At 42.6% G+C, this 16,952-nt stretch overlaps 1 protein-coding gene across 1 annotated transcript in view; it reads right to left on the bottom strand.

The window, feature by feature from the left end:
- KIAA0319 (KIAA0319 ortholog) overlaps positions 1-16,952 on the bottom strand; it is a 562,397-nt gene that overhangs the window by 367,084 nt on the left and 178,361 nt on the right. The window contains exons 5-6 of the mRNA XM_069218755.1: positions 12,293-12,391; positions 10,720-10,817 (exon numbers count right to left, since the gene is read on the bottom strand). Of these exons, the coding sequence (XP_069074856.1) occupies positions 10,720-10,817; positions 12,293-12,391 (197 nt within the window). The remainder of the gene's footprint in view (positions 1-10,719; positions 10,818-12,292; positions 12,392-16,952) is intronic.

Raw genomic sequence — 16,952 nt, 5'->3', positions numbered from 1 at the left:
TACCTAGGCTGTTGTGAAACAAGCAATAAGACCCTGCTGCACATCGAAGTAGAGTATCTTATAAGTGGAATTTTATAGTGGGCCAAAGTAATTATACAGTTCTTACTATATAGGGTAATATAGGGAAGACGAAGATGTTTCCAGTATGGAATCACTAACTGATGGTTTAATATTTTTGGGAGGCCAAGATCATATAGTTTAAATAGTGTTGCTATGTTAAGATGTTACCGTAACTAGTATCAGGTTTATCTCCTACTGCCAGAATACTAGAACCAGTCTGAAAGATTCAGGCAACAGGTAAAGTGGAGGGCTCCGGTTTTGACATTCCTTGTCTGCCAGAGATGAGGGTGCAAACACTAGGTACTGCCAAGCAGATAGTGCCTTGAGTAAGGCGCCCCAAATGGAGCAAGAAGCCTGAGGAAAAAAAACTTCCCAAAATGACAGCACAGTACTGGAAGCAGGAAGACTAGGGAGAAGGACTGGAAAGCACCAAAGGAAAACAACAACTATTTAACTCAAAATACTTCCTGGAAAGAATTGGGAGGCAGGAAATGCACCTATAACACTAGGAAGCATTGTCACACAGGAATTACCACCTCCCTTATACACCTTGCAAACAGGAAATTGCATCACAAAACAAGGTGCCAGCACATTGGATTGGGAGATTTTAGGCAATGTGGTCATTCTCGACATGGCAAGGTATGTTTCAGTAGAGGGAATTCTAGGACTGTGAATTCCCCAGGAACAAGGAGAAGCCAATGGGCTGTTCCATGCAGGGCTCCCCAGGCAGAAGAATGGTTGCATGAGACAATATACCGGCGGGCTGACCTCTTACACTTAAGTCTATTTATGGAGTGCGGAAGCCCGCCGGCTCTCCCCATTCCCAACTCACGCTCACACCAACGTAAGTCCTGCTCACCCGATGCAGCCGCGGGGAGTTGCGTAGGGCTGGGTGCCAGTGGCACAACAGTATGCCCTGAAGCTCCATGACGCTTATCCAGGAAGAGATAACTAAAGCACCGGACGGAAACAGGGGCATGAATAGAGGAAGCATCCTTCCCAGATTGTTTACTAGAAGAGTATTCCTTCCAGTGAATCAGGAATAGTAATTTATTCCTAAAAAAGCAGGAATCACAAATCTCCTTAAACCTCAAATTCAGGAACCTTATTGACCAGAATGGGAGGAGGTCTGAAAAAGAGTTGCAGAAAGGGATGTGTCCCCTAAGGCTTTAATTGGAAAGAATGGAATATGGGATGCATCTTCAAATGTAAGGGCAATTGCACCCTAAATGGCAGCGGATTAATTACCTGAACAATTTTGAAAGGACCATAAAATTGGGGTTTGATTTTGTCATGAGAAAAATGAGCAAGCTAAATTATAGAGGAAAGCCACACCTTGTAACTGATCTTATAAGCAGGCTGACAAACGTGATGGACATCAGCCAAAAATGTCATCCTGGTCTTCGAATCAGGCAGGTTAGAAGAGATCTTACGTCTGATGGACTGCAGTTGCCAGAGGAAACCAGCGGTGGCAGGGACCAGTACTGGACTAGGAAGGCTGAAGGAAAAATCTTAGAGTGAAGCCCATAAAACAAGGTGCCAGCACATTGGATTGGGAGATTTTAGGCAATGTGGTCATTCTGGACATGGCAAGGTATGTTTCAGTAGTAAAGACATAAAAATAGTTTAGACTTACTTGCACTGTGAACAGCATTTTATAAGAGAACTCAGCTATTGGTGAAAAGGGAGACCAATCACTTTGTTTGGAGTTACAAAAACTACAAAGAAACTGTACCAGACCTTGGTTGGCACGTTCTGTCTGGCCATTGGTCTGAAGATGGAAATCAGAGAACAATGACACTTCAATCTGAAGGGACTTGCAAAAAGATTTAAAACAATGAGAACCATTTGAGAAGCACAATTGAAAACTATCACTAGAGGCAGCCCATGTAACCAGAAAACTTGCTGCAAAAATATCAGTCCCATTTCTTTAGCAGAGGATAATTTCTTCAGAGCAATGAAATGAGCCATCTTGGAAAAGGAGTACAGGTAACCAGTATGACACTATTCCCTTCAGAAAGAGGTTAAGTAGTGGTAGTCAATGGAGATTGTATGCCATGGCTCTGTAGGAACAGGCAAATGATGGAGTAGCCTTTAAGAATGAGAATGAGATCTCTCATTTTGAACACAGAAGGGACAAGAACCAACTTACAATTCAGTGTGATCGCAAATAGAAACCCACCAAAAGGAAAGAAGCACGAGTTTCAGAGTGCATTTGACAACCCTGTGACAAGTTACTGGCAAGTCGTGACACATCTTGAAAACCTTGAGGTGGATGTCTTAGATGGAATAAAACGTGTTCTTCCTCTAAACACTTAGGGAGTCATTACGACCGTCACAGCGGTAACGACCGCCGGGCTGGAGACTTCAGTCTCCAGCCTGGTGGCCATCTCTAGGCTGCCCATGACATTTTGACCCCGCCCACCACCATGGTTTCCGTGGTTTCTGTACCGCCACAGAAACTATGGTGGCAGGCACTATCAGTGCCACGGAATTCCTTCCCTGGCACTGATAGGGGTCTCCCTTGCCCCCCTGCCCACAGCCCTACCCCGCCCCCCTCTCCCTCCCTCTCTCCACTCCCCTCCCCACATATTCACACATACATGCACATACATACACACTTATACAAACATGCATACACACATCCACCCACGCATGCATACATACACACTCACAGCAAAAATCACAAACATCCATCCAGGCACACACACACGCAAGCACACAACACAACATGCACGTACACACACACACACTCATGCACACACGCATTACACACGCATGCACGCATTCACACACAGTCACACACACACTCCACACACGCACACAACACCCCCACCCCCTCTCCTGTCAGAGAATCCCATTTACCTGCTTGCAGGGGGTCCTCGGGCAGGAGACTGGATGCAGCGCTGCTGCCAGCAGCCGCGTCCGCCAGCAAAACACCGCCAGGCCTTATCATGGAACATGATACAGTAGGGGGTGTTGTGCTGCCATGGTGCTGCTGCTGGCAGCAGCGCCACCTAACTGCCGTCTTCCTCCATGACCGTCGCCGGAATTCCGCCAGCCTTCTGGCGGGATTCCAGCTACGGTCATAATGGCATGGACGGTCGGTAGCCACGGTGACGGTATGTTGCCGGCTGTCGCTGTGGCGGTAGGCGGAATTTACAGCCAATCTCATAATGAGGGCCTAAATTGTTTTTCTCAATAGTTACTTCTTGTAAGGAGTTCTATTCTTTTTTAAAGACTTTGGAGTAACCAGCTTGAATCTTAATAAGGAAGGATTGAGCTAATCCTATTATTCGCTGTGGAGGAAGAATGTTCTGATCAAAGAACAAATGAGTTTCACAATATCTTAGTGCTGGGAATATAGATAATACAGAAGTCATACTGGTCAAAGGGCCTGACAACTGTTTCCAAACTGTATATTTCTGAAGCACTGGAGATTACAATGATCCGTTCTGATGTCAAAGGGTTCTTAGGATCATATTAAGAAATGTCTTCACTCAATACAGGAGTTCTCCTAGGACAGGGTAATTTCTTTCTGAATCAGATAAGGTATGGGACTGATAAAAGATAGCATGTTAAAGAACATTATCTTCCTGACTTTGTACAAGCACAGGTCTAATAGTCCAGACTGAGGCATCATTTTCCACAATTAACTTTTTAGTGGGATCCAGATGATCCAAGACTGGTGCTTGCATAAAGCCCTTCTTTAAACCTAAAATGCTTTTTCAGCTTGATCATCTTATTGAAAACCATGAAAGAGCATGGCTTTGTTTAGGATTCGGGTAATTCCACTAGTTAGCTAAGCAAAGTTTTCAATAAACCACTGGCAGAAATTTGAAAAAAAAAAGGAAAGACTGGGTTTCTTTCACATTAGATGGAGCTGGCCAATCCAGGATGTCAGAAACCTTATATTTAACCATTGAGGCTCCAGTACTGTTGATCTGGTAGCCTGCGTACTATACTACAGGTTGTCAAATTCACACTTTTCAGCTTATGATACAGTTGATTCAGATAGAGTCTAAGTAATACCTGGCTTATCTGCTGATGATATAGAATGGGGTCTCTGGAGAACACTAGAATGTCATCAAGATAGACAACCACATATTGATTAAGCATATTAGCAATGGTATGGTCCATGAAACGTCGGAAGACTGCTGAAGCATTGCTCAAACTGAAAGGTATGACACAGTATTCAAATGCCAGACTGGAGTTCTAAAGGCTATTTTCCACTTGTCTCCCTCCTTGATGCCTAACTGGTGGTATGCTCCACGTAAGTTTAATTTGGTGAAGAACTTGAAACCTCTGATGGACTCCAAAATATTCTCGATCAGAGGCAATGTGTACCGATCCTTTACTGTGATCTTGTTCAATCCTCTATAGTTGATGCAAGGTCTTAATTCATTTGACTTTTCAGAAACAAAGAACATGGAAGCATCAGCAGGGGATAGGGACTGAGTAATAATGCCACTCCAAAAGTTCTCCTCTAGATATAACCTTAGGGTTTCTTTCTTGGACTCGAAGAGTGAGTAAATCCCATAAAATGGAACAGTGGCTCCAGGTTCAATGGTAACGATACAATCAAATTCTCGATTGGGTGGCAAAATTAGTTCCCTTGGTTTCTCAAAAGGATCAGCAAATTCCTGATATTGGTCAGGCACTCCCTGAAGGAAATTAACTGTACTTGAGCCAGTTCTAGAGGGTTTGACCTAGAGGATTTGACAAGCTCTTTATGGGGTCCAGTAATCCTCCGTGGAATAACAGAATTTGAGACAGAACTGCGAAGATAAGCAGTCCAGGTTATGCAGTTTATATAAGGACTGTGTTGTGTCAGACAGGGAATTCCTAGAATAACAATGTGGATAGGAGGCGGCGATGAGATTAGAGGAAATAGTTTCATGATGATTTCCAAAAGGCAGTGTCAAGGGTGTTTCAATTTCTTTGACGGGTCCAGAAACAAGGGGTGTGCCATCAACAGTGTGCACCTGTTCAGGTATCGCTTTAGTGATATGGAGAATATTTTGCTCTTTAGCCCTACCTTCGTCCAAATACACTCCACTGGCACCACTGTCTAAGAGGGCTAAACTCCTTTCCCTACCCCATCTGAGAACTCTATGGACAATGACAGGAGAAAACGTGAGGCTTCATATTTCCTAGACAGTCCAACAAAAAGAGTTTGAGGTCTTACTGTCCTTTCCCCTTTCAAAAGGCATGGGACCTGGCATTTCCCTAAAAACTTATGGGGACAGACCGGATAGACTCGAACCAGATCCTCCTGAGAGCCTCAGGACATAGATAGTCCGTGTTTACGTCAGTGATTTCTTTCAGACTCCGTAAGAGGTCCACGGACCAACGGACCCGGCCAATATCAACTGGTTAATCACTAGAAGGGACTGCTGGCTCTTCAGAGGAAGCTTCTGCCTTACGTATTGATGTCTAGTACTGCCAAAAGCCAAATAGGTACAGGCTCTATGTCTATCAGAGCAACGTTCCAGAAGTCGATGATCAATATGCATGGCCTGATCAGACTAGAGAGATTTTCCACTCAGACAGAATTTAACAATTTATCTTTGCTAGAAATTGGGTTTCTGGTTGGCAGAAGTATGCACCATGTCCAAGCAGCAACCACAATCCAAGGTAGGATAAGTCACAAACACACCCTAGGTTAACCTGTGCTCAACCTTGGCACAGAGCAGTCAGGCTTAGCTCCAGAGGCAAGGTGTTAAATATTTGTGCAACACTTCAAACAGTAAAACAGTAAAAATGCCACACAAAAAGATACCACGCCTGGTTAGAAGAATAGAGTTTAATGTAATAAATAAAACAAGACCAAAACAACAAAAATCCAATAAGTAGAACTTGGTTTATGAACTTTTAAAGAAGCAGTAGAATAGCGCTTAGAAGTAATAAGCACATAATTGGGTTATCTGGTTATGCTGGACCAGGACAAAGTCAAGAGTTCACACTGTCCACGATGGAGCACCTGCCAGCTACAAGGTCCCAGTGAGGCCTGCTGAAAAACAGTAACTTAATCCTGGTTGGTTCGATGGAGATGGGGGGAGCAGAGGGAGAGATGCGCTGGTGTTGATCCTGCAGTAGAAGAGATGCATCTACTTTCCCCACACAGTCGAGGAGATGCACTGATTTTCCCCATGCAGCAGCAGTGATGCGAAGATGCCAGGGTGCGGTGGTTCCAAAGGCAATGCACCACAGTTGATCCCCACAGCAGAAGCGATGTGTCAATTTTCTCCACGCAGTAGCAGTGATGGGGTGACTCTGAGGTGTTGAAGTTCTAAAGGCAATGCACTGGTTCTGACCTGCAGCAGCGCAATGCATCAGAGTTGATCCTTGCAGTAGAGGTGATGCCCGGGTCCCAATCCACGCAACAGGGGTGATGCGCCGGTTCTGTTCCTCACAACAGCAACAATGTGTTGAATCTGGCTGGATCAGAACTTTATACACACTTCCAAGGGTCCAGGACTGGAGTGGCACCACATGGCAGGTCAAGACTTACAGTTGGTAGAGGCCAGGTGCTGTTGCAGGTGAGTTGGAAATCTTTTCTGTCCCCGAGACTTCAGAAAACAGGAAGCAAGCCAGCAAGTCCTTGGAGTTACTATGGTTCTGGATTGGAGAGATTAAGGTCCAGTCCTTCTCACTACCAGGCAAGAAGGGCAGCAGGTTAGCACAGCACAGTAGGAGTCCAGTAGAGTCCACCAAAGTGACAGTCCTTTCAGCAGCACAGCAGTCCATCTTCCTGCCAGAGTATCCACAGGACCAGAAATTTGCTGAGTTGGTGGTGTCTGAGATCCAATACTCAGTTGTGACTTGGAAGTGGAGGAGACTTCAAAGAGGGGCCTTTGAAGTACACATACTCCCTGCTCTTCCTACCCTGGCTCCAGACTCAATACATGGGGGCATGCATCCTTTTGTGTGGGGACATGACACTGCCTATTCAGGTCGACATGGCAGTTCAAAACTACACACATAGGCTCCGCAATGGCAGGCATGAAGTTTGAAGGGCTACTGAAGTGGGTGGCATAATCCTTGCTGCAGGCACCCCAACAGTATTGAATTTACAGACCCTGGGCAGAGGTAATGCACATTGCTAGAGACTTATAAGTAAATTAAATATGGCAGTTGTGGATAAGCCAATGTTACCATGTTTTAAGCGGAGAGCACATGCGCTTTAGCACTGGTTAGCAGCGGTAAATTGCCGGACTCCTAAAGCCAGCAAAAATGGGGTGAGCAAAACATGAGGTCTGAAGGCAAAAAATCTGAGGAAACCACGTCAAGGATGCCAGGTCTACCAATCTCGAATCTCTTCTTTAAGACCCCTGTGAAACAGAGTAACTAAGGTGCGTTCAAACCATGTCGTTTCTGCCGCCAAGTGGCAAAAATGGTAATGTAGGTGAAAACGTCTTTCCCTCTTTGTTGTATATCGTAAAGAGAGTCTTCAGAAGAGAATTCAAGGGTTGGTCTTTTGAATATTCATTTGAAAGTTGATAGGAAGGCAGAGTAATTTGATAGACAAGGATCTTCAGTAGCTGCTAGGGAGGGGTGGTTGTCTAAGCCAGGACTGGACCAGACAAGGCACTGGTCAGGTAGCCAAATCTGGCTCAGTCTTGCGAAAACTGAGCTGGATGGAAGGTGAAGAAAACTGTAAGGGAATTCAGGAATGTCTTTGATTAATTTGGATCTCCAGCAAAACGTGGAGTTTCTGAAGAGTTGGATGGCACTTCAGATGCCCTAGTCATCAGGGCTTGCAAAGAGCCAGATTCTTGTCTCAGAGTTGTTGTAGCTTGTGTCTATTGCTGGACGATCTGGCATAGGGCCTGGGCTTGTCCTATTTAAACTGTCTGGGGGATAGCTGGTGCTTGCTCCATATCTTCAGAGTCAGACCAGGATTCGTGGCATTGCAAACTATCAGGATACTGACAACAGTCTGAAAGATTCTGATGATGGGCAGACTGGAGGGCCGGAGTTTTGACTGTCTTTGTCTGACAAAGATAAGGGTGACCCCTTCTAGTAGCCACGATGTTGCCAATATCAGGTAGTCCCTATTAGATAGTGCCTTCAGGAAGGAGCCCAAAACAGAGGGAAAAGCCTGAGGGCAAAAAACCTCTAGTAGCAGGAAAACCAGGGAAAATGACAGCCCAGTGCTGGGAGCAGGAAGACCAGGGAGAAGGACTGGAAGGCGCCAACAGAAAACAAGAACTCCTTAACTGGAAATACCTTCTGGAAAGGATTTGGGAGCAAGGAAACACACCTATAACACTAGGAAGCATTGTGAAGCAGGGAAGAAAGGACTACCTTCCTTATATACCTTGCAAACAGGAAACTGCATCAAGAAGGAGGGCGCCACAACATTGGATTTGGAGATAAAGTAAAGGAAGCAAGGTGGCCATTTTGGATTGGACAAGATATGTTTCAATAGAGGGGATTCTGGAACCCAGAATTCTGCAGGAACAAGGAGAAGTCGATGGACTGTTCCATGCAGGTTTTCCCTCCCCAGGGAGAAGAACGGCAGTATGGTATGTTATACTGGCAGGCCAACCGCTTGTATGTAAGTCTAAGTAGGGAGCATGGCAACCCACCAGCTCTCCCCAGCAGCAGCAACTCGTGCTCACACCCCTGTGAATCCTGCTTGTCTGAGGCAGCCTTGAGGAGTTGTGTTGGGCTGGGCACCAGCGACGCAACACCTACGGCAGACGCTAAAGACAGTGTCAAACAATTGCAAAAACTTTAATAGTGACTATAAATATGCACGTTATGTATGCCCAAATCATAAAACAGATGTAGTCTGAACAGTAAAGTTACATATGAAATGTAAATTCTCACATCAACTGCACCTAAGCAATGCGGAAAGAAATGTTATATTCACAGTGCCCATGCACACAAGTACATGGTTACGAATAAATTGTTTAATGGTTCTTTAAATAAATTACATAGAACATCGAATCACATAACAATTTAGGTCAAGACTATGGTTTATACACACAGTGCTTAAATATGACAGTGTTTCTGAGCAGACAGCTTTTTGTAAACATTTCTGTATGTTAATAATATACCATCCTTATATGTTCTGACCCAAATTTAAGAAAAGTGGCACTGCATTGCATGCAGTGCCACTTTTCTTGCGCCCCGTGCGCTTCCCTAACACCACAATGTGTGCGCCGTATTTAACATAGTTAGGGACAATAGTGTCTTTATTTTTTTTTATTGCAGGATTAGCGCCAAAAATGTTGGTGGTAATCCTGCAAAGTACATAGAGGCCCATTAAGAATAATGGTGTGCCCCCTTTTAATGCCTGCTCTATGCAGGCATTAAAGATAGTCGCTAAAAATGGCGCAGTAGAATCTCATAAATTCCACTGCAACATTTTTGTGGCCCCCCTAACGGGGGAACCCCTCTTGCACACATTATGCCTGGCGCAGGCATAATGTGGCGCAAGGAGTTGTTAAGTGGTGCAATGCATGCATTGCACCACTTTGTAAATCTGGTGCTGCGAATTTGGCCTCATTGCCACATTAGTGTCATAAAAAATTATGCTAATGTGGGGAAAGGAGGCGCTCGGCCTTCTTAAGTCTGGGCCTCTGTATTTCTGCATTGACAAATTTACCAGGTATTGGCACCCAGGCTGCTTACCATCCATAATATGGATGGAGCCAGTCCAACTTTAGCAAAGAGTTCAATCTCTCAGTATGTCAACCAGACTACAGGTGGGTTACTGCAATGAAGGACAGTTGTTTCTGGGTATTTAGCAAGTATCCGGACAGCATATAGTCAAAATTATTGCATATTGGCTTTTCAGGAAATCTCCTGACTCCAAGCATACGATAAGGCCTCAATTACGATTAGCTTTTACATTCGGATGAGGCTGGTAACAGGAGTGATGGGTTTTAGTGCTTCACATGTGAAAACACCTGAGGAAGACATGCAAGAATCGGAGTGGACACATTGATTCCTGCATATTATTTCCCCAAAACTTGAAAATCTTGTTATTTCCCTTCCTCTGAAAACACAGGGACGCTGTGTAACGGTAATATTGAGTCAAGGAAATAGGGTATTATTCTGGGGCACTCATAAGCACTCATAATCAAAGCCTAAGTAAATATAAACATCGGTAATCAACATCAATGTATAAAAAATGGTGTGGTACAGTATCAACCCAAATAACTTTAGCCATGTGTCCTAGGTGGACCAAAAAGATGAAAGTGAAGGCCTTTTACACAAAGTACTGAGCGTTCACAAATGAAGTTCAGCTGGTATTCTGCTTAAAATCTCTAGATTATTCCAGGTGAGCTTGTAAAGTTTTTTACTCAGGCAAGAATGGTGAATGCTCTTGTCAATTCCTGGCTTGCCAAAATGGTAAGTTACAAATCCATTCTCTAAAGACTGATAAAATATGGAAGTCAGGCAGCCACAACAGACGTGACACTCGTTGAATGATATGTTTCATGCAGAAAACACTCTACCTAAAGTCCACCAGGATTTCTCTTTCTTTTTTTATAATATGTGTGTCTCGCTAAGATTTTGAGGGTTTTGGCTTTAACAAAGAGATCAAAACTGTAGTCTAGTAGATTCGATTACCTTGCTAACTGGAAATCATACCAGTTAGTAATAAAAACGATGTTCTGATATGTTTGGTGGGTTGCTTACCTGAGACAGTTTCATCGTTCTAGCATGCTTGCTCTCGATTTCACCTTTGTAGTCAGCAGGGTGGGTTATCAAACTCCACTCATAGTTGTATGATATATCTAGTGGTTAAAGATCAAAACAGCAATTAGCTAAGTATTTAAGAAAAAGGAACATCCAAATTCTGAGGGAAAAAGCAAGACATACTTCCGAAATAATGTTTTGATTACTTACTGGTATTCTTAATTACAATGAGTCTTACTCTTCCTTCACACAATTGAACAGAAACTAGCAATCAAGACTCCCCCTTTTACTTGTAACTTCTTTCTAGCATTCCAAATCAAGGAAGTCTCATTTTGTTTCTACAAAGTTTAGACAGCTTGTGGAAAGGCATTTACAAAGGTGGGGGCATCTATTGCCTCTATAAGCCCCTGGGGCTATCCAGATGACCCGCCTATCAATCATGAAATTGAATTTTCACTTCATTCCGAAGGGGCATTGGCCACACCTCTTGCTAACAAACTCAGTGCTTTGCCCAGAGAAGTATTCATTTCATGTCATCCTTATCTTAGGAAAATACAGTATGCTACCCACCAGTGAAGCTTGGGTAGTAACTAGCACACAAAGGCTAAGATAATCTTTGTTCCCTTATGTGTGACTGAAATACTTATTTCAATAAATTATTTGATGTATAAATTTTGAGCATGGTCATATCTGTTCATTTTGCTTGTATACATTTACATCATGGATTCCTGTAGTTCCCTGTTCTGCATCCAGTTCTCCAGCTATGATACAAATACCAAATGGGAACTGAAACTACCCAAGATAAACCAGTTTGTCTCACTTTTTAGCAGTGAATCCCCATCTGGCACAAAATTGGGGTTGTATATATTTAGGAATAATGATACAATATCACCTCCCCTACTGGGCGGACAGATAAAACTTCTGAATTTGTGCTGATCCCTACATGGGACCACCAGTATGGATAGTGATGTTGGCATTTCTTTGAGAAGCTATCTTTTAGTACCCTTTAAAGCTTTTTTTAGACATTACGGTAAAAAAAATTAAGAAACCTTCTGAGCCAAGGTCCTCTGTAAAACGCCAGCATATATTATATATGGGATTATTTTAACTCAAATTTAATACTAACAGTGGAAGCAGGAAACACAGAACAAAGGCATTATCAGGCTCTGGTCGAATACAACTGTAAAAAGTAAGGAATTAAAAAAATACCTAATACAAGTGCAGATCATGTAATGCGCTGTGATTTAGTCAATATAGTTTACCTCAAAAAGGACAAATGGCTTTTTATGGACGTTACCTAATGTGGCCAGAACTAAAATAACGAAATCAGTAATTCATTTCTGTGCTAGGTACCCATTTTGAAACGTTTACCTTTCTTCGTGTTGGTTTTTGTGTCAAATCATAACTCATGCATTTGCTGACAATTATTTCACTCTATGTAGAAACTGTATGACCTAAGCTTCACTTTGACATAAGACAAGACTCTCCAATCACATGCACAACAATTTGAAACATCTTTACTTCATGACCTGCTTGCCATTATTATAGCTGCAATAAAAGGATGAAAACGTACTTGCTGATGGCGCTGGCACAACAAAGGCATTCAATTCTACGTCATCCTTAGGCAACATTATTTGAATGTCTCCACCAGCCGAGACCACAAGGTTTTCAACTGGAATGAAAAGGAACAATTAGAAGAGAAGCCAAAAACTAGAGTGACACAAGCCCCACAGGTCACACAAACGTTTTACCATTACCACTTATGCAGGCAGTTCTACGGCACCTCAACAAGGAAAAAAAAGTGTTGCCACTGTACGGCAGGCATGTTCAAAGCTTTTTATTCTGACAATACATGTTTCCACTGCAGCATTCTTTTGATTTAATCAGATGAATAATCTTATCTGTTGTGGTGGCCAACATGTACAGCACCTCTTATTGCTTCAATGAATAGTGTATGCTGTAGGGAGCTGTGGGATGAAGTTGCAGAATTATCTAATCAGTAAAGCAGATCCCCGAGCAGAGGAAGTTACACCCATAAAACCAGCTAGACTGCCTTTAACTCTAGTAGAGTTATGTATAGAGACAAATCAGTAATAGCAAATGGTTGGTACATCCCATAAGGACAATGAAGACAGGAGCCCACCTCTACAATACTGCAAGAACAGATAGATCTATTGGGATCGACTTGGACTGGCAGTCCAGAAGCTGATCTCTGTGCTCCCCCAGAAGAAGCTGTAGATATCTCTGATGCAGAATGGCATGACGGACAACCTCTACAGCCCCAGACTTGTCTGAAACAAGAAGCCAATCATGAAATGGCAAGTTACTATCATAATCCTGAGCCTGCTGTTTTAATTCATGCTTCCTTGTCCACGGAAAGTCTAATAATAATAATGGTCCTGGCAATGGTGCTCTTGAAGATTTAGGACACAAGTAGTTTCTACTGGAGTGCCTCATTGCCCAGAATAAGCATAAGCTCACAAAATAAAAGGAGATATGCATGGAGGAAGAAGGCTTCCCAAGTGAGACCATCCATAATTGGAGACATACATGTCCATGACTGCACTGACATTAGCGTGTCTCAGTGAGAGACCACGTTCTTGGTATGCTTTTATTCCTTAGTTCGCAAGACATATAAACTAGTAGTCAATGAGGAATGAGGAAGGGCCAAAGGCAAGATCGTGTGTCAAAAACTGGACACTGAAAAGGCTGTTAAGTCATCTTCTTGCCTGCCAGAGGAAACAGCAACTCTTCAAAGTAGCCATGGTGCTACAATTAGCACAGAACAATATATGTGACAGGGATCAAGATCTCTTTACAAGGGTGCCAGTTAGGAGGACTAAAACGTCCTTAGTGACATTGTGGATCTTGAAGATGAAATTTAGTACTGGAGAAATCAACAAGGCAAAAACTCTACCTGACATCAGGAAGGAAAGAAGAGACAAGCAAACTCCAGGTGTAGAAATCCAAATGGTTTAAACCAAAACAGCTGAAAGTAAAAAGATCAGGGAAAAATATGGCAGCAAACGACAATGAATGATGCACAAAATAAGAGACCAAATGCACTGTGCATCATCTAGCACTTGGGAATTCCTCCTTCTATATAGTATTAACTGGAACTGACATCTGAAGAAAGATGTATTGGGAACACCCTCTGTATTATTCCATGGGCAAACGACCATCTTGGAGAGGACTGGTTATATGACTTGACCACACCCTCTCTCTGAAAATCATAGTGTACATCAGGTTGACGAAGAAGCTTGAGTTTGCCATTGCTTGACAAGCACTGTATTTTGCACTCCCACCACCAGCAACCACAACCTTACTCTGACTAGCTTGTGGAATATGTCTTTGGGTGGCCGTATGTGCAGCTTCCCAAGTGCACTATCTCAGAACATGGCACATCAATGCAAAACATGTGCCTTCCTTTTTGGCAGATGCAGCACCTCAGGACTATTCCAGGCTACTTTCCCAGCACAGTTACAACATGAATACTCTTGAGGTTCTGGACTTATTAGGGTGCCATTGAATAAGCAAACAAGAAAGGGAGCATACACTAAAGATGCATCGTCCCAGCAATACTGTCTAGACGGATAATCTCTCTAGCTGTTCAGGAGCTGAAAATGGCCTAGAAACTTCAGAGAATCATAAACGTCTTAAACCTCATATTCTGCTTGCCCTTGTACTATAAGTGGTGGAGGTTCAGGGTCAGATAGAAGTCAATGTTAAGGATTAGCAAAATATGGCTTCAAATGCAATGGCAGAAAAAGAGAATCAATCTGTCAATTACAGGGTAACATCAATTGAAAAGCCACAAGCCTGATCTGGGGGCTTAGCAAAAAAAAGACCAAAAAATCACATGTATGTAAGTATATGGTATTTCCATAGCACAAACCAAGCAAAAAGACAACAAAACTCTGTAGAGGGTCAACGACAAGCATAAAGTTAACAAGGAATAGGAGAGGTAGCTGAGTTTTGGATGGTTGATATATTGTGATGTAGTGTTCTTTAAAAAGGTGACTTCAGTTCTTTACTAAATTGCAGCAGCGTTGCAGTGGCCACTCTGGATACACAGATATTGTTACAGATCCTGGATGCATGGAAAGAAAAGGCATGCTACCTTTTTTCCTTTTTTACACTTCTTAGTCAGCTGTCTGAACTGGGTGTGCAAAGGACCATGAGAGATGGTGAGCTTGTCTGCAAGGTAAGTGGGAGTGCTAGTCATGATGGCTTTGTAAAAGATGCAACTGCCTTTGAAGATGATGCAGGCTGGCAAAGGGAGCCAAAGGATTTCCATTAGGATAGGGATGCAATTGTTCAGGGCATGGATAAAGTTCTGAAGTCACTTTCTGGAAGAAATGGTTTCATTTTCTTTAAAAGAATGAGTTAGTGCAAGGTTGTCTTTGTCTTTTTAGCGATGTGTTCCTTGAGGTTGAGGTTGATGACCATCATGAATCCAAGTGATTTCACGTTCAATGAAAGTTTCAGTTTGAAGTCATCAATGTTCACTTCATTAAGCCAGGTTTGTACTGTTTCTAGTTTACTGTTTGTGATTAAACTCAACTGGTAAAGTATGGGGCAGGCATAAAATTGAGAAGACATCCAAAACAGTCCTCCAGGAGAAATAAAAAAACATCAAATGTAAGATACATGAGGAATCTGGACACATCAAAAGGGGCAAAAGAGCCGGAGCACAAAGATCACAGAGAAGAAAGAAAATAATTAGTCCCTATGACAAGATAAAAAATAAGACACAACATTGGAAACTAAATAACCCAGTGTTCAATCTATCAGACACCCCCTAAAAGAGTTCTTAATGTGAGTATAATATAAAGGTATGTTGTTTTAAATGCTGGAAAATGCTGGAAAATACCGGCATCCTACCCCATAAGATTGCTCGGTTTCGATTAAAATGCAAATTAAAATGAAAACATTTTTGGGGGATTAACCCCTCCAAACTAATCAAGAATGCTCAGGGGATCCAGCCCTTAATCAAGAATATTAAGGACATTAAAAGATACACATATTTTACTAAGTTACAAAGAAGATGCTCCAGACGAATTGAAGATATTGCAGAAATAGAGAAGATTGACATATTAACATTTTTTGACAGTGGCCTCAAATATATGTGGTACAATTCAACTTTATTGATGTTTGATGTTTACAACTCTGTGTCAAGAGAATTTAAAAACACTATGCCAAAAATAAAAATGTTCTAATCTCAGTAAGAATGAAGCATAAGCACAATGAGCCTGTTATTCTGCTTGTTGGATGGAGTACAGCCCATTAGGGTGGTGGAAGACATTATGCCTACCACCCTGGTGGGATACAGTCTGCCATACTTAGAGATCACCACCTGCCCACCAGTGATCTCTGTAACTTGGCCAGGTACTGCTGTCATGGTGGTTCCTGTCAACATACAAAGAGTTTGGTGGGTGGCTTTGAAACCAGTTCACGAAACTTCACTGAAGTTTTTGTTTTTCAAAAACAAACTTCCAAAGTGTGAGTTTGTTACTGAAAAATAGATAACTAATGACTCCTACACCCACAGAGTCTTTTTCCTGGGTCTGGGGACTGTTATTTGGCTTTTTTCTGTTACTCACCTAAAGCCTGGGGGTGATGGACTGAAAAAAAGAACATCACACCCTCCACCATAAATAGATGACAGTGCAAAACCTATCCTCTGACGGACGGTACTCCATTGGGCCGTCAGTGGATGCTTTCTGTCACTGGAGCCAATGAGGCTACATCGATGGAAAACTATTAGTCCTCCCAATCCCAAATAAGGTGGGGGTCTGTTGCTTTGGAGGACAGGGTACCCATTTCATATTTATGATGGAGTACCCCTTCTGCCAACCTCTAAACTGGGCTTTAAATAAGTTGAGAAAATCAAAACGATTGTCAACAATAATTCTGATCCAAGGGGTAATATAGTTGTAATTAAATATAATGACTACTATCCAGAGACACTTATGACCCTTAAAGTAAAGTCTGATTACCAAACTGTACATAAAACAGTGTAAAAGGGAGTGAGACATAATGCTGAAATGAAAATTGAAAGAATTAATCTAATGAATGAATTTAGAAATATGGACACTTAGGGCCAGATGTAGCAAAGGTTTAGCGACTCGCAAACGGTGAAAATCGCAGTTTGCGAGTCGCTAAAGCCACTTTGCTATGTAGAAATGCATTTTGCGAGTCGGAACTGACTCGCAAAATGCACTTACGACTCG

Source organism: Pleurodeles waltl, chromosome 2_1 (genome assembly GCF_031143425.1).
Source record: "Pleurodeles waltl isolate 20211129_DDA chromosome 2_1, aPleWal1.hap1.20221129, whole genome shotgun sequence".
NCBI lineage: Eukaryota > Metazoa > Chordata > Amphibia > Caudata > Salamandridae > Pleurodeles > Pleurodeles waltl.
Note: the sequence above shows the minus strand (reverse complement) of the source record. Positions and strands in the feature narration are given on the sequence as shown.